Below are 23417 nucleotides of genomic sequence, written 5' to 3' on the forward strand. Positions count from 1 at the left end.
AAGAGATGAATACACTAAGCAGATTCAGAAGGATGAAGGTTGCAGTAGTCACTTGAAGATGAAGAAGCTTGCTCAGGATAGAGTAGCATGGAGAGCTGCATCAAACCCGTCTCTGGACTGTAGACCACAAGAACAACTTTTAACTTTATGAACTTTATAATCCAAGGTGGAAAATGTGCAATGCAGGACTATGAATATATGCCTTTACAGTAACAGTACAAGGAGTGTTACTTTTGTATTCACATTCAAAGAATTCAGAAACTGCAAATGATTTCTACTGGCTTTCTCCAGAGAGAGGGTGTTCTTTTTGTGAAATCTAGGCCTCCAGTTCATAAATGCAAGAATACCGCTTGTTGAAACAAGCTTCATTTGGAACTCATTAACTTTTGAACTTGAATTTTCAGTCAGTTAAACGAATTACTTCATGTGACACCTTGTACATTGAACGGATTTTTCTTTTCACTACCATGAAGTCCCTATTGCAGGGCAAAAATGAATGTCCACATGTAGGGAAATAATGATTAATAGTGAGGAATTGCTCTGAGACAGCCAGAGGCATGAAAAACCTTATGATAGCATGATTCCTTTTTTTTTTCCTGGGACACCCATCTGAAAAGACATGCAAATGTTTAATGGCTTTTGGGATGTTGTTTGTGATGAGATCTAATAAGAATGAACAAATCTCATTGGGGGTCTTCTTTGCTGTTCCTTCATGGTAATCATAGGATTTTGATTCACCAGCTTCTGGTACTGTATATTAAAGACATTCACAGTAACCTGACAACAGTAGTAGACCACTTGAACTGGTATAGTTGGTAGGCATAGATTCTGTATGAAGTCAAAAGCAATTCCCTACTTTCTCAATGCATTTCCCCTTAGTTTCACTTAGTGAGGAGAACACTTATCTGCCTGTCTCTTGTGCGTGACGAGTTCTACAGAAGCTAGCCATTTCATTGTGTCATTAAGCATTGTATTTTTTATTTTAGTTGGCAGTTCTTCACATTTACCACATGTCAACCTGTGGTCTTCCATAACAGAGTCAAAATCTCTCCCTGAATATTCTCAGATAGCACTCATATTTTACAGTCATGTTGGGATATTTCACTTGAAACTGTTCATGCATAATTTTTACATGAAGCTGTTTGTGCAAACAATGGCACTCTCAAGAGCCATAGTGTTACTTTTTGCAGGTAGGAGTTAATGTGTTCAACAATAGCATTTATCTCTCTACCACTTTTTGCATTGCCTGAACGATTTTTACCGCTTTGATCGGTAGGCAACTTGCCAAGTACGAGTAGTTTGCTAATCCTTCGTAGTCTCATGTTCATCATGCCCTACCTGCATAGGAATGCCTGCTTACATACTTCCACTTTTGCAGTACTTTATTTCACAGAATACATGAAGTTTTGCTGTCTAGGTTTCTTATTAGAATCATTTTCTTCTTTTTGCAAACACCTTCCTCCAATGCCTTCAACAGTAATCAGTTCTTGGAGATAACAGTCTTGTGCATCCTTTGAGTCCATATCTAAAACGTGTGAAGATCTCTAGCCTTGTGATTTCATTAATTTTCTCAAAGCACCATTGAAGACATCTATGAAGGGCATCTGTAAAGTGAGATAAATATTCATTGTGAACCAGAAATACCAGCAATTTTTTTATCACTAATTGATGCAAAAAATGTACATAACAGTGTATAATGGTTTAGAGGACCTACTTGCAATCATCACTAGTTTGTTTCTTCGGCGCTATTTTCCCACTGACGCTTTTGTACTCCTGCCCTTTAGTGTGCAGCTTTTTAATCTCCTCATATTGATATTCCACGTTCCTCACCCCCTTCTTTTGTTTTAATGTTCTGCAATCTCGAACTGATTCATCAGAAGACATGTTGCATGATAATAAACTACATGTGGTTTATTCTCTTTGCACGCAAAAGAATCAATGCAAGAATTCATATGTCACTTATTCCACTTCTACTAACATTGCATATAGAAACAACACCTCTCCGGGAGAAGAGATCTTTCCATGCTCACTGTAAATTTTGTCAGTCCCAAACTCCCATATTGAGTGTGGGACAAGTGCTATTTCTCTCACCAACCGATAGAGCTACCTTCACAGAACAGTGCTGCACCCTTAATTCAAATCTGACAATTTATGGACAAATGTTTCTGAAATCAGCAACTCACATAGAATTTGCGAAGCACGTATTGTTATTTAGACTCCCTCCCCCTCTCCATTATACAAAAAATGCCTTTGAAACCCATATAAAAATACACTGATGAACCAAAACATTATGACCACCTATTTAATAGTACATTGTTCCACTTTTCAAACACAGTACAACAAACGATGGATTCTACAAGTCCTTGACAGGATGCTAGATGTCTATGCACAAGTCAAACAATTCCCATGAATTAACAGGATGGTAGTTTACAGGCACGTAGCTGGCAGCCGATGTGTGTTCCAATGGGTACAGATCAGGCACATTTACTGGCCAAGACATCAAGTTCACTACAATGCTCCTCAAACCACTGTTGTACGATTCTGACCCTGCAATACGGACACTGAGCCTCCTAGAAGATGTCATCGTCATAGGGAAAGACTTCAAGCATGAAATCTGCAATAATGTTCACGTAGTTCACTGCTGTTGTGATGCTTTCGATTACCACCACAGATCCCAGAGAAGCCCAACTCAGTGTACCCCATAGCCTAATTGCCCTAACTGGCCTGCATCTGTGGCACAGTGCATGTTTTGTGCAGCTATTTGCCTGGATAATGTTGTGTAAGGACCCAACCATTGACATGATGTAACAAGAAATGCAATTCATTTGACAGGCGACACATTTCTGTTGATCGAGGGTGAAAACTCATTGATGCTGTGCTCACTGCAATTGCAACTGATGATGTTGTTGGGTCAACACAGGAGCACATTGCGGTTATGTGATATGGAGCTCCATGTTCAACAATAGCCTTTGAATGATGTGCTCCAAAACACTTGTGCCTGCAGCAGCATTGTACTCTATCATCAGATCTGCCACAGATCACTGCGTATCCTAACTTACACAGTTGGGGATCCTCCAACCTCTACACTTTGTAATGATACATGGTTGTCCAATACCATTCAGCTGATTTCATTGTTTCACCATCCTTCATCCACCTTCCATAGGTGTTAACAACAGTAGTACACCAACAGGCGAACAGCTTTGTCTTTTCAGCAGCAGTGGCACAACAATGTGCCCATTGTCAAAACTGCTTACATCAGTAGATTTCTGCATCATCTTCACTATAATGACTCCCCATTTGTCTTTCTTCCACTTACATTCTTACTGTACTGCATCGCATGCCTACAACACCACCAGGTGGGCAGTGGGCCGTTGTCAGTGGTCATAATATTTTGGTTCATCAGTACCTATTATTGTACTATCTATTTAAAAGTTATATATTGTTCAAGAATTGGGTTATTGACTGAAACAGGATTGGTGTGTGTGTGTGTGTGTGTGTGTGTGTGAAGTTAATGTTCATTTCAATTAAATGAACCACCAGAATTCAAGTCCATAGTAGCTATCATTTAGAGCTGCCCTTTGATAGACACATGCTTGCTTTCTTTAATACAACCTGGGTAGAGGGTATGAAAATTCTGGACCTATACAGTTGAGAACGATGGCTATTACCCACACTTTCTTTACCTAGTGAATCAGTAGTATGCATTGGACCTGCTCCTCATTTGCAGTTGCATTATGAATAAGGAGACCTCAACAGAAACAAGGGTAACATCAGGTGTGCCCCAGGGCAGTGTAATAGGTCCGCTGCTTTTTACTATTTACATAAATGATCTGGTTGATGGTATTGACAGCGGTATTAGACTGTTTGCCAATGATGCTGTAGTCTACAGAAAAGTAGTATCATATGAAAGTTGTGAACAAATCAGTGAGGATTTGCAGAAAATAAATGTGTGGTGTAATGACTGGCAGTTATCTCCAATATTAGTAAGTGCACCCTACTGCGTATAACAAAGTGAAAATCCCCATTAATGTACGAGTACAAAATAAATGTCCAGTCTTTGGAAGTGGTAACATCTGTCAAGTATCTGGGTGTGACTATTCGAAATGATCTCAAATGGAACGATCAGATTAACCAAATAACGGGTAAGGCGAACTCTAGATTGCGGTTTATTGGTAGAATCCTGAAGCGATGCAGTCCTTCAACAAAGGAAATTGCTTACAATACTTAAGTTCGTCCAGTCTTAGAGTATTGTTCGTCTCTATTGGACCGTTACCAGTCGGGTCTAATTTAAGAGATTGAGAAGGTCCAAAGAAGAGTGGCAAGATTTGTGACTGGTACATTTAGCCATCGCAAGAGCGTTACAAATCTCATAGAAAGTTTGAAGTGGGACACACTTGCAGATAGATTATGCGCTAAACGGAAGGGACTGCTCACTCCCAAATCTGATCTTCGCCTACGATGTAGAGCATATATTATTATCACCAACTTTCATATCATGCAATGATCACCATTCAAATGTATGGGAAATTAGAGCTCGTACTGAGGCATTCAGACAGTCGTTTTTCCCTTGCATGATCCGCGAGTGGAACAGAGCGAGGGAAATATGACTTTGGCGCGAATAGTGCCCTCCGCCACATGCCGCTCGGTGGCTAGTGAAGTATATATGTATATGTAGATGTAGATGGAATGTATGTGACACAAGCCATTACCATTAAAATTACAGTGTGCAGTTATTAAATGATCAAACACATTCAATAGGCATGTCAGCACGATGTTAAAGAGTGCCCGGTATGGATTTTATCACTGTTCTTCCATCCCTCAAGTCATTCGTCTCACACCTTTGATTCATACTATCTATATGCTGTAACTTTGCCATTAAATAATCTGGCACTGATAAACAAACAGCTAAATCAGTGCTCTCAAAATATTATGCAACAAATGAAAATTAATAAAGCCCCCACACCACCACCCCAAAACTTATCATTCTATCTCTGCAAATGGTCATTTCAACCATTGGAAAACTTTTCCTTCTTTTCGCTGGCAAAAACTGCAAGAAAGTCATATATTTTTGGTTTCTTCTCTTTTCTGTAAGTAAAAATTACACTTGCAGTGTGATGAAGGCAAACATAAAGTTTACCCTTGCCCACATGTATACTGTTAGCCAATTAGTGTTCTGTCATCTGTAAGTTTTGACATTAATTGCTGTTTTCAAGCAAAAATCCTCTCCTAATCCAGCTAGTAAATGATGTGCTATGATGATCTCAGCTAGTACTACTATTTTTTCAAAATGCCTTATATAGCACAATAACCTTTTACAATCTCAAAATGTTTTATTTGTTTCTCCCAGAAACCATGTACAAATTCTCCTTATCACATTATACCTCACTGGAATTGCTGGGCCATTTTTTGTGTGGCATGAGTACTTTTGCTGATTATTTGTTCAACATTATCACTGTCAACTCCTGCACCTCCTGTCAGCCATAAACGATTTCCTTACTTTCGTCAATAATATGTAGGTCAGTAGAACAGTCCACAAATTCTCTATACACATATGTCACCTCAATCTTTTGCTTCATAGTATATTTTCTTTTGACTTGCCTAAACCTAAAAGCATACAATTTATTTTTATGTCTGTAGTAGTCATGCTCATAGGACCCACAGCACAACTTATCATATTTACTTCTCTATGAGATGACTTTTTTTCTCAAAATACTCATTCTAAAAGTGAGGGTCATCTTAGATTTGAGAATTAAGCTTTGCTTGCAGAGGTCAACAAGGGGCTACCTTTCATTTCCATTTGGTAGTTGAGTTCACGTACAGATTTAATTTGATGTTTTTGGAATGGTGCAATGGGGTTCAGTGGCTGCAGCTTGGACGAATGTGGGCAGTTATCATACAGCCAACCATGGAAGTGCATCCTGTGCGCCTTGCTGTTTTTTAAAGTCTAAAAACTAAACTAAACTCTATTCATGAGACCAAATGAGGGATGGATCCATGAATTGTAGCAGCAGGTTGTTCTGTACAAGTGAGAGAAGCAAAATTTAGAGTCTTTGATTACTCAAGAAATTATACAGATGAAGGCACTGGGGATAAAGAGGAACTTTCCAAATGCTTGCATAGCAGAGTTTAAAGCAAGTATAAGTTGATGCATGATGATGATGATGATGATGATGAGGGTGGGCTTTATATTATGATGCAGAACAACACTAGCTCAGCAACTTATCATGGTGGTTGACAAAAAACTACTTGCATATTAGTGTCTTATAATCCATCTATTTTATTTTATCTTTATTTACGTGCCAAATTCTGTAGGATCAAATTGAGGAGAAGATCTCCAAGGTCATGGAACATCTCAGTACATGAAATTACAACATAAAAGTTATAACAGATAAAAATAAAATGTTTATGAACCTGAAAAAAGACAGTCCATAAGTTTAAGTAAATGCAGTCAACAATCCAACAGGAATCAGCTTAATTTTTCAAGGAACTCGTCGACAGTATAGAAGAAATGACCCATGAGGAAATTCTTCAGTTTCGATTTGAAAGCGTGTGGATTACTGCTAAGATTTTTTAATTAAGTGGTAGCGTATTGAAAATGGATGCAGCAATATACTGCACACCTTTCTGCACTGCACAAGAGTTAAGGAAGTCCAATCCAAATGCGGTTTTGATTTCTGCTGAGTATTAATTGAGTGAAAGCTGATTATTCTTTAGAATAAGCTAATATTGATAACAATAAATGACAGTAAGGAATATATATATTGAGAGGCCAATGTCAAAATACTCAGACTAGCGAACAGGGGTCGACAAGAGGTTCGTGATCTTACACCACTTATTGCTCGAACTGCCCTTTTCTGAGCCAAAAATATCCTTTAGAATGGGAAGATTTATCCCAAAATATAATACCATATGTCATAAGTGAATGAAAATAAGCAAAGTAAACTAATTTTCCTGTCAAATGATCACTCACTTCAGATACCGTTCGAATAGTAAAAATGGCAGCATTAAGTCTCGGAACAAGATCCTGAACGTGGGCTTTTCACGACAGTTTACTATCTATCTGAACACCTAGAAATTTGAACTGTTTAGTTTTACTAATCATATGCCCATTCTGTGAAATTAAAATGCCAGGTTTTGTTGAATTGTGTGTTAGAAGCTGTAAAAACTGAGTCTTACTATGGTTTAGTGTTAGTTTATTTTCTGCAAGCCATGAATTTAATGTCATGAACTGCACTGTTTGAAACCAAGCCAATGTTGCACACAACATCTTTTACTACCAGGTTTGTGTCATCAGCAAACATAAATATTTTAGAGTTACCCGTAATACTAGAGGGCATATCATTTATATAAATAAGGAACAGGAGTGGCCCTAACACTGATCCCTGGAGTAATCCCCCACTTGACTGTACCCCACTCAGATCCCGCATCACAGCCATTCTCAGCATTGTGAGTAATGACCTTTTGCTGTCTGTTGCTAAAGTAAAAGGTGAACCAGTAGTGAGCTACTTCCTGTATTCCATAATGGTCCAACTTCTGGAGCAATATTTTGTGATCAACATAACCAAACGCCTTAGTTAAATCAAAAAATATGCCTAGCATTCGAGACCTTTTGTTTAACCCATCCAGTACCTCACAGAGAAACGAGAATGTAACATTTTCAGTTGTTAAACGACTTCTAAAGCCGAACTGTAAATTTAACAGCAAATTATGTGGTTTAAAATGATATATTATCGTTACATACATAGCCTTTTCAATAACTTTAGCAAACACTGGTGGCATAGAAATGGGTCTAAAATTGTCTACATTATCCTTTTCTCCCTTTTTATAAAGCAGCTTTACTATTGAGACTTTAATCGTCCAGGAAACTGACCATTCCTAAAGGAAAAACTGCAAATATGGCTAAATACAGGGCTACATGTGCGGCACAGTACTTCAGTATTTTGCTATGACTTTATATTGTTGTGCTGCTGACCAGATAACATTTTTAAGCACCTTACAATACTGTTTGTAATGGGCTACTGTAGCTTGATTGTGAGTAGTTCTAATATATTTATATAATTCCCGCTTTGTTCTTCATTATAATCCCACTAGTCAGCCACTCGGGCTGCCTATTATTGCTAGTACCCCATTTAGGACGTTCTAATGGAAAGAAACTCTCAGAGAGCATGAGAAATGTGTTAAGGAAAGCATTATATTTATCATCATTGTTATTGGCACTATAAACATCCTGCCACTCTTGTTCCTTGACAAAGTTTAAAAAACTCTCTATTGCTGTTGGATTAACTTTCGTACATAGTTTGTAATTATATGTGACATTTGTTTGAGTACAAAAGACTTTTAGTGTTAAAATTTGTGCATCATGATCTGAAAGGCCATTCACCCTTTTACTAATTGAATGCCCATCTAGTAATGAAGAATAAATAAAAATATTTTCTATGGCTGTGCTACTGTTTCCCTGCAACCTAGTTGGAAAAAACACAGTCTGCATCAGATCATATGAATTTAGGAGATCTACCAACATCATTTTTCTTCCACCATCATATACAAAATTTATATGGAAGTCACCACACTTCAATCTAAAAAAGGTTCAGCTCTAACACCAACTACCACAGGAATTTTTCCGTGAGTGATCCCACTACTTCCCCTACTACACTGTCACCCATAAGCTTTGCCAGCCTCCCCTTCCCATACCTATCCTACCAATCTATGAAATACCCCTTATCTATGAAAACACCACAACTCTTTGCAATAGATAATGTTAACTTTTTTAGCCAGATCTTGAGATACTTTTTTAAGTTTGTTCTTCTAGATGCGATTATAATTGTTCCATATTCTGTCTTTAGATGTGATTAACTGATCCATATATATTATCTGGAATAACCTTGCCAGTTTATTTTAATTGTAGATTCATGCAAGACTCAAAAGATTGACCAATTCCACTAACTCTCCTGGCACAGTATGTTTCTGTTCTATTAGCAGTCACCAATAAACATATATTAAACACGTTAATAATCAGAATTATTATGAAACGTGTTTGCCTTCCATGAAGCCTTCAGTTTCTCTATTGGTGTTACAGTTTTAGAAGTCCCTTTGAATTTGAAGAAGTGTTTCTCTGCTCATCACCAAAACTTAATTTCAATACATTTTACTCCTGTTACACAGTTTAATTTAAAAGAAAACATTCTATACACTGTGGGATAGAGCAAAACAGCACCATGACTGCAAAAAAATACCTGCAGAGGCTTCCCCAAAATCCCATAAGATAGTGATTTGAACATTTTCGCTATATGAACTTCACATCCACACTGCTTTTGTTACTGAAGTTGGCTGTCCTGTTGGAGATGAGTGGCAACTCTCAAATGATTCCATTCAATAAAAATTGGAGCTAGATGAATTAATAATAGGAATAGTAGCCTTCAGTTATACTGTCATCCTTGATTTTAATCACAACATCTGCTATGCATGATTTGCAAACTCATCAGAGTAATTTTTATCATGCATTGCACTAAGTTTTGTTCTCCATATATGCTTAAAGCTCATCATTTCCCTTCAGTTTGTTCTGCAGTAAAGCTGAACATTCAGAAATAAAAGTCTTCTTCTGGCTCAAAAAGTTATGCAAAAACTAATTTGCATAGTTCTCCACTTTAATCCAGTGAGATTAGGAGAAAAAACATCTCCCATGAAATTCCATAACAGCAAACATTTCAGCATTTATCGTATTCAAAAGTTGCCTTCACCACCAGAACCACTAGTACAAATCATTTGGATATAGTACACAGTCCTCTTGATCAGAGTACCTGTGAACAGAATCTGCTGTATACAGAGTGTATCAAAAAGGATGGCGCAAACTTACATGGTTGAAAGTACATGACAATAGAAGCACAAATGTCCAAGTAAACACTGGTCCGCAAAAAAGCTGCTTGCGAGATAATCACAACTGTACGGTTCCAAACCGCCACTAATGTCATTGTAAACATTGTCCTAGTTAATACACATTAATTTGAAATTTAGACTTTACTATTGAGTTGTACATTAGAATTAGTTCACACTTCACACATGGGGTACCTATTAAAGGAGGTGTTTGAAGTGTTTTCCTTGCATCTGGTCCAATACTGTGTTCGTCTCTGCAATGAATTTCGAATCCTTTTGAAAACACCTGGATCATTCTGGAATTCTTGACAAGCATGTACAACTCTAGTCGTGTTAACGGGTGTGCTGTACACTTTGCCTTTGAGGTGACCCCAGACACAAAAATCTGAAGGATTTAGATCAGGTGACCTTGGAGGCCAAGGTACAGGTCCACTTTGACCTATCCATCTTTGGCCGTATCTGGGTGTTAGATGCCATCTCACACCAGCAGCAAAATGTGCCAGAGCTCCATTATGCATGTACCACATACTCTTGATGCTGCTGAAGGGGAACGTCCTCAAGCAATCCTGGAAGATGACATCACAGAAAGCTAAGGTACCTCCGTCCATTAAGTTGTCGTGAAAGAATGTGTGGCCCAATGAGTTAATTGCCTACTACCCCTAACCACACATTCAGTGAGAAACATTGCTGATGTGGTGACTCATGAACAGCATGTAGGTTTATTTCACACCGCAAATGTATGTTATAATAGTTAAGCACACCATCGCATGTGAATCCTGCTTCATCTGTAAATGAAAGGTTACATGCGAAATGAGGGTCAACTACAGCCTGCTGTTGCAGCCACTGACAAAACATCACTCTAGGAACAAAGTCTGCATCATTGAGACATTGAAGTCATTGGAGGTGGTAAGGGTACAGTAAATTGCAATGTAAAATTCTCCATACACTGCTATGGCTTAGTACAGGCACTTGAATGGCAGTTCTTCTCGTTAAGGTTCCTGGAGTGTGCTGTACTGCTTCCAACACCATATCCTCAACCTCAGGTGCAATGTGAGCAGGTCTACCTCCTGCTCCGCCATGTACAAAACCCTCATGTTCTCTCAGGCACTGATAGACCCTTGTAAATGTACGACTTTCTGGATGTCTTCGATCAGGATATGTTTCTTGGTACAAATGTGCAGCCTCTGTGAATTGCCGTTAGCACTACTGTACACGAAATGCATATCTGCATACTCTTCATTACTGTACAGTTCCATTGTAACTACAACACAGCACAGATGGCACTCCTATGATGCATCTGATACCCTTTGAGTCTGTGTACTGTTTCCGTCCTGTACATTCTGCGCGTATGGTGTGATTCCATCTCCACCTCTTGGCAATGTTCCGTTGTGTAAACAGCAAACATAGGATGGCCTCAAGTATGCAAGGGGGAAACTGGACAATGTTACAAACAATGCCATCAGTGGCGGCGTGGAACCATACAATTGTGATTATCTCGCAAGCGGCTCCTTTGCAGACCTGTATTTACTGGGACATTCGTGCTTCTATTATCATGTACTTTCAGCCGTGTAAGTTTGCACCATTATTTATGATACACCCTGTATTTGTGAAATAGACTTAAACTGGAAAAGAGGATACAAGTTTCAATGTATAGTAACCATGCTCATACATACGAATGCTTCCAGTTCCTTCTCTCTTTGCTCTGAGTCCTTGTCGTTACCTTTTCGTGGTACATCGAGTCATTTTTGTGTTGACAGAACACCCCTCAGTTTGTGCCACATACGTACAATGTGCACAACAAACAAAGTGCCTCTGGCATCCAATAAACCAAATTGCATTTGACAACAAACATGCAATGCAGAGTTTTTGATTATTCCATCACCATTGATTATACAGGATGTTTCAAAAAGGACTTTACAACTTTGAAAATTCATGTAAATTAATTCATAGTACCTACAGAGGTTATTTTAGTGTCAATTTTTAGGGAAATACATCAAGTTTTGTCTTGTGTAGCTCTCTAGTCCAGAATCACACTGTAAGGAACGCTAGCAGCAGTTGCATTAAAGATGGCTGCCTTCAATGGACCAAGTTTGCTAGCTGTGTGTTTTGGTTTGAAGAAAAGTCGGTGACAACAGTTCAGTGTAATTTCAGTACCAGATACACTAAAGATCCTCCTGGTAGGTCTACAATTTATGAGTGGCATAATGTTTTGTAGAAATAGGGTGCTTGGTAAGACATGGGAAATCATCAAGTTGTCCAAACACGTCTGGCAACGTCGTTGAGCGAGTGAGACAATGTTTTGTCAACAGCCCTATGAAATTGACCCAGCCTGCATCTCCTGAACTGCAAATCCCACATACGACTGTTTGGCGTGTGTTGAGAAACCGTTCGCATTTGAATTTGAAACCGTCAGATTGATGATTGTACAAGCAATAAAAATTCTGATAAATTGCTTGCAAGAACTTCTGTGCTGTTATGTTAAATCGATTACATGAGGATGGACATTTCTTAGACAAAATCATTTTTTCTGACGAGTCAACCTTTCACTTAAATGGCAACGTTAACACACGTAAGTGTAGGATTTGGGGCATTGAAAATCCACATCAAATATTGCAAAATGTTCATGATAGCCCCAAACTGAACGTTTTTTTGTGCACTGAGCAAGAACAAAGTGTATGGCCCTTTTTTTCTCTGTGAGAGAACCATCAATGGGATACTGTACCTGGAGATGTCACACCAATTTTTGATATCACAGATCGATGAGGATGACCAAGAATGAAATGTTTACTTCATGCAAGATGGTGCACCACCCACTACCAGTGACTGCTTTCCAGGGTAATGGATTGGCCGTCATGCGCCAATTGCATGGCCACCACATACTCCAGACCTGACACAACTCTTTTTTTTCTTTTTATGGGTATTCATCAGGGATATGTGTTTGTACCTCCTGTGCTGGCTTCTCTACCTGAACTTAGAGCAAGAATTTACACCTCCACTGAGCAAGTTATACCTGCAATGCTACAGCAAGTTTGGAAAGAAATTGACTTTCGATGGGATGTGTGCAGGATAATCAGTGTAAGCCACATACAACATCTTTAGTTTAAGGTAAAAAAACTTGATGTGTTTTCCCAGAAATTAACACAAAACCCAGCTCTATATCTTCTTTCAATAAATTACTATGAATTAATTTATACGAATTTTTAAAGTTGTAAAGTTCTTTCTGAATCATTCTGCGTTATGAGTCAGACCACAAGAGATTAGGCAACTGATAGCTACATTTGGATGTGTATGTTGACTACACTTGATGTGCTTGGGTTCCTTAGATGAGACTTGCACAACCAACTATTGCTGGAAATTCAGACTGAGTTTTTGTCTCATATACTCGAAAGATTTCACTTCACTTGTGATGAAAGTGATGATACTACTGATTACTTTTCGAATCTGTTAATTAACAGACAAGACCAGTATATTTTTGTGCTAACTTTGTATGTCTTAGTGCTTCCATAAAAAACTAGATACTTGAAACCAACCACACTGTGCAACAAATTCATGACTACATAAAAACTGCGTCAGTGGCACAAGGGATGCTCATTAAGGAACTGCCAGTTTACAGTCTATTTAAAAAAAACTGAAGAACCTTTTCTTGCTTTAGGTGATGCCTGGACTTTAAACATAACCATATTTGTTAATGCTATATTTGCCACTGCATATTATGATATTAAAGCAACAAAGTTACTTTGCAATCTTCAAATGACAGTCTTTAAGTTGAAAAGTGCAAACTTCAGAGGCAGTTTGCGAATGAAATACATAACTCAAATGGGACAAAACCAGAATACCTCCCAATAGTGTTGCATTTATGAGGGCTGTAGTGATGAGCTAAACCACAATGACACCAGGAAATGAAGATAAGGCACCAAAATGTATGATGGCATATAAGTTTCACATCTGTTTTATTGCTTGATAATTGAATACATTGAAGCAACATTGTCTAAATTTCATTTTGAATGAGTTATGTGAAATGCAGATTAACCTTTTAAGAACAGTTCTTTTGAAATAACTTGCAGGAGACGAAAGTGCAACCTGGATGGGGAAGTGTTTGAAGTATTGTATACCTTTACAGATTTCAGTGCATTTAAGGAAATGTTCTTAGATTATAAGGCAGTAAGTATATTTCAGCTGTATTATTTTATTTGTAGCTGTAATTTTCAACAACTGTAGTATATATATTTCAGAATAAAATTCAATTGTCAGTTGCAAAAATTTTTAATTCTCTTTATCGATTTCGACAAATTAATCTCTCTTCTTCAGAAGACTACAGAATTAGGAATATTATAAATCTTTAGATCTTGGCTATACATTTATGTGAAGTGTAAGACTATAAAGTCCTCTACATTCAATAAAATTGTTCTGAATCCCATTTCTAGGTGACATTTCATACATCGTATAGGTAATTTGTTTAACCCTTTAATGCATACTGTAGCTGATAAGCTACAGACCTCATTTCTTCGATTTATTCCATATGGAGAAACATTTTCGATCAAATTCGTTATGTAGCTAAGTGTATACACTCCGCTGCAGTTTCTAGTAGTTCTTCATAGCGATCATAGATGGCAGGACGAGCTGAAGCAGTTCGACAGTGAGCTGTGTGGACATACTGCCAAGTGTGTGTTTTGGCGGAAAGTTGAGGTGTGTTTTTGGTGTTTGTGCACTGATTTCTGGGTTTGAAAATTTGAAATGAGGCCTGTTTTTGTGTATGTAGCTTATCAGCTACATTTTTCATTTACTGCATTTCAGGCGCTGACGTAAAAATGTCTCGAAAGAGTCAAGAAGAAATGCTTATGGAATGGTTAGAGATTCCACTAAGCAGTGATGACGATCTTGAGTGTTTCTCTGACGATTCCATTCAAGATGAGACATATGTTGCTCCAGAATCTGTTGATTGTGATAGTGACAGTAGTGACGAAGAAAGTCAAGTACCAGTAATTAGGACTGAAGATGTTTCTGGAACAAGACAATCTGATGTTATAATGAAGGAATCGACGTCACAGTTGTCTGATAATGCTCTGAAACTGCCATGCAGCAGCAAAAATGTTACCAAAAACAGCAGGAGTGTGGTTTGGAAAGATAAACAGTTGATTATTCCCGAACTGCAGTCAAAATTTCATGGCAATACTTCGTTACCAGAAGAAGTAATAAACTTAAATACTCCATACCAATTCTTCAAACATATATTTCCATCTAAATTGTTTGATCTAATTGTCGAAGAGTCTCATAGATACAGTGTGCAGTGTAATCCTGATAGACCAATAGATTTATCCTGTGATGACATAAAAAAATTTATAGGCATCTGTCTCGTAATGTCAATAGTTCAAGTACCTAATACGAGGGATTACTGGGGAGAAGTTACTGGTACTCATCTGATCAAGACAACAATGACAGTGAATCAGTATGAGCAAATACGTAAGTTTCTTCACTTCAATGACAACAGTGCAATGATACCCAGGGGTGAAAAAGGTCATGATAGACTCTTCAAGATAAGACCCATAATAGAATTGATGAGATCTCGGTTTCAAACAATACCTGTTGAGGAGTGTGTTTCTGTTGATGAACAGATATGTTCAACAAAGGCTAGAAGTTATTTGAAACAATACATGCCAAACAAGCCTCATAAATATGGATACAAATTATTTGTTATTAGTGGCATATCTGGTTATGCCTACGATTTTGAGATTTTCACTGGAGATGAAAATGAACCAGAAAAAAGAGTGACTGGGGAGGAAGACTTGGGAGCAAATGCAAATGTTGTAGTTCGACTCAGTAGGATACTACCAAGAAATATGAACCACAAACTGTACTGTGACAATTATTACACAAGTCTGCCACTGCTTGTATGGTTACATAAACAAGGAATTTACTCACTTGGGACAGTCAGAAGAAACAGAGTGCCAGACTGCAAGCTCCCTTCAGAAGCTGAGCTGAAGAAAATGGCACGAGGTGCATCAGTAGAGCGCGTCGCAACAGTGGATGGTGTCGACATATCAAATGTAGTGTGGAAAGATAACAAGAGTGTGATGTTGCTTTCTACACTTGCTGGACAGCAGCCTATTCATGAAGCAGGGAGGTATGACAAAAAAACAAAGTCAAGAATAACAATACCTTGTCCACAAATAATTAAGCTCTACAATAAACATATGGGAGGTGTTGACCTTCTTGACAGCATAATGGGTCGACATAAAATTCTTGTGAAAAGTCGAAAATGGTATATAAGATTGTTTTACCATCTCCTGGACATGGGAGTAGTCAATTCCTGGCTGTTGTATAGGAGAGTAGCAGAAACCAAAGGGATTAGGAGAACTATGAAACTCTCCGAATTTCGAATGGAAATTGCTCACTGTTTGTGTTGCTCAGGTCAAACTTCAGCAAAACGTGGAAGGCCAATTAATGAACTCGAAAACCAAATACAAGCTAAGAAGACAAAGGGGCCCACAGCACATGTACCTCCACAAGATGTAAGGCTGGATCAAGTAGGTCACCTGCCTTCGTACTTGCAAGTGAGACAGAGGTGCAAAATGCCAGGATGCAAGGGATTTTCCTGGGTTCAGTGTAATAAATGTGCAGTTGCATTGTGTTTGCACAAACAAAAGAACTGTTTTCAAACTTTTCATGTAAAGTGATTATCACATGCTTGGGTACAAACCTGTTGGAACTAGATACCTTATTGTTCATATATAAAAGTGTATAAAATATACAATAAATGCTCAATATTTACAACATTAATGTCCTATTTATTATTTTAGGATTTTTCCCTTCCTATACAAAGTATTTAATCATAATCAACAATTAAATTACGAGAGATTTGGTCAAAATTGAGGGAGCAAAATAAGCACATTTATTGTGGCTCGTAAGGTGTTAACTCAAAATGTAGCTGATCAGCTACAAAGCGATTTTCAACAATAGTGCTTTGTTAATTTAATTAAAAAAATTTTCAATATTTTTTTCGAAATGTAGGAACTATAAACTAAACATGGTAATTTTTACAGCTTGAAATAAAAAATCATGCATTTAAGGGTTAAAAAATATGACATCACTGGGTCCTTCACCACTGGTAATTCCACTAATTTGCTCTTTATGCATAATGAGAAACATCCAACTGACAAATTTCTCAACTCTGAGGTATATAAAACACATTATAGTATGTCAGAGTTTTTATATAAGACAGACAGGGAAGTCATTTAAGAGCCACTTTCGTGAGCACTTGCTCAACGAAGACTGTGAGAATTCATAAATGACAAGTTTTGCAGAACATCTCAAAATTGAGAAACTCACTTTTCCTCCTCCATCCTTACTTAACGTAAAAATTTTGTGTGTAGTTGACAAGCACTACAAAATGAACCTTTGAGAAGAATTAGAAATATTTAAACTTTCCCACCAAAATCCAAAAGATATGTTGAATGAGAAACTTATATTAAAAATAGACTTTGTTTTGATTGCATAACATCTCTTATAAAATGTGAAAATCAGCTCACTCCTTTTATATATTAGAACTGTGTGTCATTATTTTCAAATGTATTATATCTTCTTCTTCTTCTTGCATTACGGCCTCTGTAGGACCACGGGTAGCCCCTTCATGGACTGCGTTTTCCTCTTCTTCTCCCAGAACCTCTTCATTCTTTCTCTTCTTCTCTCCCGCTCTTCTTCTGAGATCTTCAGTTTCCGTTTCTCCTGTCGGCTCCACTGGTGACACTCTAATCTTTCCCTGTATTCTTCTCTGTCATTGATCTCCGGCATATTGGTCGGTGTATATTTGTTCCTCCAATTTCCCTTTCCTTCGACCTTGATCCCCAGTTCCAACCAGTCCTTCCGAAGTTCAACAACCCATTTGGTTCCTGTCTTTCCCCTAGTCCTCCCTGTTGTTTCCCACACTCTCTTCATCATTCTGTCCATACTCATCCTAACTATATGTCCAGCAAACCTTGCCCTTTTGAGTCCGATTTCCCCGGATATTGTTCTCATGTTCCGGTACAATTCTTCCCTAGGTCTTTGCATCCACCTCTCTCCGCGTCTTTTGGGACCTAGTATTTTTCTCTCTTCTTTCTCTAGTTGTTCTGCCCCTCAGCAGCATATAATACTGCATTCCTCACCGTTGCCTTGTCGTGGCGTAACTTTGCCTCTGTGGATATATTCTTTTTATTATATATGTCTCTCGTCATGCAGAAGGCTGACCTCATCTTCTTTATCCTCTCTGTTATTCCCTCCTTGCTCCTGTTCCTTCCTGTTATAAATTCTCCCAGATATTTAAATTTGTCCACCATTTTCACAGTGCCTTCCGGTGTTTCCCAGTCTGCAGTGGTATTTAATGTCTTTGTCTTGTTATAGGCAATCCTCAGTCCCACCTTTCTGGCTACCTTACTTAAGTTGTCAAGTTGTGTCTTTGCATCTTCTTCCGTCTTATTATGTATTATATGTAAGTACATTATATAGCTGAGTTATACTTTTTATATACATATACCTGAAAAGTACCGACTGAAATGGAAAGGCAAGTCCAATGTATGTCTAATGGTAGAATAACTAAAACAGCAATACAGTATAACTCAATCAGCAAGAGGAATGTCAGACACCCCTTATAGAGGTAGTGGGAACAAATCTGAGGTGGTACAGGCAAAAAGCCTTAATCCTTAAAGATGACAATGATGATATTTGTTCCTTGCTGCTGGCAGAACAGCTTGACATGTACATAGGTGTGACTGAGCTACTGTAAATTATCAACATGTGTTTACAATAATCGCTTAAAATATGTAATTTTTTGGACATATCTAAGAAGATGATGTTGACATCTACTAAACCAATACTCTTCCATTAGGAATGGGCCAATGACTGTAATATGACTTTCAAAATGATGGAGCACAGCAATCAGTCATCCTTTCCGGTTTTATTGAAGCAAATCGAGATTTCGGCTAGTGCATAGACATTATCAGTGCACTATTTCATAGTTTCAGTATGTGTCCTAGTACATCAGTGGCCTATTGTTCAGGCTTCTGTCAAGTTCATTCAAGACTAGTCTTGACAGTCTTGAACGAACTGAGACAGAAGACCGAACAACAGGGCACTGACGTACTAGGACATGTACTGAAACAATGGAACAGTGCACTGATAATGGCTAGGCACCAGCCATAATCTAGACTGTCTTCAATAAAACCTGAAAGTAAAGGGCAAGTGATTGCTGTGTTCCATCATTCTGAAAGCAATACCGAGTAAGTTTCTGTGATATACTTCTTATACTTTACACAAATGTACCCAAGGAAAGATTTATAATATTCCTGGTATTGTAATCTTCTGAAGATGACAAATTAATTCGTCAAAACCAGTCAAGCGAAATAAAAATATTTGCAACTGACAACTGAATTTTTCTCTGAAATATTTAAGCTTTCTGTAAATTCTTTTACATTGCTATGGATTGACAAATGGATAATATTTGTGTGTCATTGTTGATCTTTTTAATAACTGTTTACTCCTTTTACAGGTTAAAGAAGGAACTGTGGAAAATTTGTTAGTGACTGCATATGACTTGCCTTCTGCATGAGACTGAATTTATTCGCACTACGTAAATTTTTCTTTCGAATCATGAATTTTGTTCCAAACATAATACTTTTTGAGAAATATTTTGTCAGGTAGTATGTACCAGTGCACTATAGACAAATAAAATTCTTATTGAAACCTGTGTAAAATACAGATGTGAAAATGTTCTATCAGTTGTTAATTTGTACCTTGACTGCAGATTTGACTACATTAATTTTCAATCCAAACACTACTACTTTGAATTAACACTAAGCAGGCACTTGATATGAGTTCATTACAACAAAGCTGACATCAAGAGACTGAGTATTCATTTCATTTTTATTTTTAATGCATAACACAGTGCACAAAGAAACGTAATCATCGTGATATTTCTTATGTTCTGGTGGTATTCAGCAAGCCTTCTTGACACTGTCTTGCAGCAACCTGTCCTCTGGTTTGACATCCTCTATTAATATGACTAGCACCTTCCGAGGTTGTGTGTCATTTCACTGCTGTCCAAAACAGAAATAACGGCTCCAAGTATCGGCCTCTTAAACACCACACTATACACGAGAGTCACTCATTAATAGGAGCACTTGTGACAAAATTTTACCACATAATGTTTTTATCCCGTCATACATCATTCCTACAACCGAGTGAGTAGTGCCTGTCACCAAATTAAATCTGCCCCAGTTTAAATTTAGTTGGAAACAATCTCCATTTCTTCCCAAATAAATATTAAATACTAGTAATCATCAGCCATGTGACATTACTGATGACTAAAGGCCTCCTCTTAGCTCCTCCATACACTACAAGTTCAGCTGGATGCACCCATGTTTCTCCTGCATGTTGTCTAATTCCAACCACCCACCTTGCATAATGCCATTGTTTCAGTTTATCATCATCATCTCCTGAAATCCAACAAAGAATTTCATTGGTCCACGTACAATCCATTTCTCTCATTACAAGTCCTGCCTGTGTTTGTTTAATCTCTGTTACTGTTATAAGCATGCCTTTTAATCTTGTCCATTTCGTTGTTTCCTTATCTCCTAGTAATTCCCAACATGCATCTCTCCTGTCCCTTTTTTCTTCATTAAAAATCTCTCTCTCACTTGCCATAAGTCAAAACTGGTAGTATACATTCATTGTAACTTTCCATTTCAAAGCCATTAAGAAATTTAGGTTTGAAATCTGTATTTGCTGTAACAAAAGCCTTCACACCATTTAAATCTTATGTTTATTTCCTTTGATTTTGGCCAAGTCATTGTCATCTTTAATTGCTGTATATATAAGAGCTCAGCCACTGATCTAATGGGTTCATTGTTAATTTATTCAATTTCCATTTAGACATGTTGATTTCTCCATTTTTTGACTTGACTTAATTCCTTTTACTCTGATGTGAAGCATAGGGCCCATATTAGAGCTCTCCATCTGACCCTGTTTGTTGTAATCTTCTTGATGTTAGTCCAGGAGTGACCAACAGCTGCCACCTCAGCTTCAACAGTCCTGTGCCAGGTCGACCTTGATCTGCCTCTCCTCCTTGCTCCTTGAGGGTTCCATTCTAAAGCCTGCTTTGGAATATGTTGCGGGCCTCTTCTCAAAGTGTGTCCAGTCCATCTCCATTTCCTTTCTTTTACGTTTACCTCGGCTTTCAGTTGTTGGTTGCATTGCCATAATTCGTGGTTTGAGATAACATTTGGCCAGCGTACTCACGGTATAGTCCTCGGACATTTATTGACGAAGGTTTGTACTCTTGTTTTAATTTGTGCTGTCGCTTTCCACATCTTGCACCCGTAAAACAGAACAGATTTTACATTTGAGTCAAAGACATCGAAAGTAGGAACAAAAAGGCAAAAGGGGCCTTTGCCCACCTGCGACCAGTTTGGACATCTTGTGAAATATTGTTGAAGGTTTCCAATTTTTGGAAACAATACTTCCCAGATAACAAAAGCTCTCCACCTGCTCAATTTCCTCTTCTTTCCGGCTAGTGCATTCATGTTCTTCTGTTTATCCTAAGCGCTTTAGTTTTAGCTGTGTTTATTTTCAATCCAACTCTTTGAGCTTCTGTTTCCAATTCCTTAAGCTTCTCACTCATGTCCTTGAAAGTGTGGGACAGAAGGCAGATGTTATCTGCAAAGTCCAGGTCCTCCAAACGATCATATAGTCGGTTTACCTTCTTCGTGACACCAACTAATGTCAGCAAAAACAGCAGTGGTGAAAGCAAACAACTCTGCCTTACTCCAGAGTTTAAACTGAATGGCTCTGGAGATTTCCATCATGTTTCACCTGGCAAGTATATTCTCTGTACCTCATCTTCACGATACTGATGATCTTTGGAGGTACTCCATAATTCTGCACTGATTTCCAAATGGCGTCACACTCACCCTATCAAAGGCTTTTTCAAAGTCAACAAAAGCCAGATACAAAGGATACCAGTTGTAAGTAGGCTGTTTAGGTTCTTATATTGGTAACGCCACCGCCACTGGCTGGCTGTGCTGTGTGCAGTCTGTGGCTGGATGGCATTGTTGGAATTTGCTATTGTAGTGTTGGGCAGTTGACTGTTAACAGCACGTAGCGTTGCGCAGTTGGAGGTGAGCCGCCAGCAGTGGTGGATGTGGGGAGTGAGATGGCGGAGTTTTGAGAGCGGATGATCTGGACAGAGACAGTAAATTTGTAATATTAGATATCATGGACTGATATAGATGACTTTTGAACACTATTAAGGTAAATACATTGTTTGTTCTCTATCAAAATCTTTCATTTGCTAACTATGCCTATCAGTAGTTAGTGCCTTCAGTAGTTTGAATCTTTTACTTAGCTGGCAGTATTGGCGCTCGCTGTATTGCAGTAGTTCGAGTAACGAAGATTTTTGTGAGGTAAATGATTTGTGAAAGGTATAGGTAATTGTTAGTTAGGGCCATTCTTTTGTAGGAATTATTAGAAGTCAGATTGCGTTGCGCTAAAAATATTGTGTGTCAGTTTAGTGTTGATCAGAATAGGGAAAGAGCGAAATGTCTGAGTACGTTCAGTTCTGCTCAGCTGTTTGAAAATCAAATAATGTAAGAGGTTTATCAGCACAGTAATTCATTAATTTTTCAAGGGAACGTTTCACAGTATTCCATGGATTGCTCAATAATGATGCTCAAGGTGTCGATTTGGTCTGTGCATGATCTGCTTTCTCTGAAACCAGCCTGTCCTTTCCTGACCTTACTGTTCATGGGCACTCTGAGACAGTTTAAAACAATCCTTGAAAATACTTTACTGGATATTGACAAAAGTGTGATGCCATGCCAGTTGTTGCGCTTTGTCAGGTCTCCTTTCTTGGGGAACTTGATAGAGATTCCCTTCCTCCAATCTTCCGAGGTGACTTTTGTATTCCAGATTTGTTGGAACAGGGGCAGTAAAGTATCTGCTGTTAGATCATAGTCTACCTTGAGCATTTCCACCATCACACTATCTACACCAGGTGCCTTGTTATTCTTGCAGCTTTTGAGAGCCTTGATGATTTCGCTCTTGCTGGGAGGGTGAGTATTGATTTGCAGTGCAGGTGTTTCCTGTTGGTCTAGTTCTTCTTGATGGATCAGGTTCATGTTGAATACCTCACTGAAATATTCCTTCCATTGTTTTAACTGCTCCTCACTGTTGGTCAACAGTTCACCCTCTTTTGACTTCACTGGTTTACTTTCGTTAAAGCTTTTCTGGGACAGCTGTTTGGTGATATTATACAGCTCTTTCAAATTGCCCCTTTCTGCTGCCTCTAGAGTTCTTTCTGCAAGCTATTTTACCAGATTTCTGTTATCAGATCTAGTGCTTCTCTTCACTCACCAAGGAACTTTTTGTACTTTGCTCTAAGGCATTCTTTTTGTTCATTGTCCCTACACTGGTTGATCAAGGCCTTTATTTCTCTACTTTGTTCAATCTTCTGCCGTGTATGATCAGATTTCCATGGCTTCCTTCTGGTGTCCAGGAATCCTAATACCTTCTCACTGGAA

General features: G+C 38.2%; 1 protein-coding gene across 5 annotated transcripts in view; it reads left to right on the forward strand.

Annotated features, from left to right (window-relative positions):
- Positions 1-23417, forward strand: part of LOC124594916 (ADP-ribosylation factor-like protein 2-binding protein) — a 122951-nt gene that overhangs the window by 87130 nt on the left and 12404 nt on the right. For 4 of the 5 annotated variants that reach the window (XM_047133401.1, XM_047133403.1, XM_047133400.1 and 1 more), the window contains exons 5-6: positions 13935-14031; positions 19391-19597. In XM_047133401.1, coding sequence (XP_046989357.1) covers positions 13935-14031; positions 19391-19450 — 157 coding nt within the window. In that variant the 3' untranslated portion in view covers positions 19451-19597. Of the gene's footprint in view, positions 1-13934; positions 14032-19390; positions 19598-23417 lie in introns of those variants that run through there. The other variant, XM_047133402.1, reaches the window with a different exon arrangement.

This window comes from Schistocerca americana, chromosome 2 (assembly GCF_021461395.2).
Source record: "Schistocerca americana isolate TAMUIC-IGC-003095 chromosome 2, iqSchAmer2.1, whole genome shotgun sequence".
Lineage (NCBI taxonomy): Eukaryota > Metazoa > Arthropoda > Insecta > Orthoptera > Acrididae > Schistocerca > Schistocerca americana.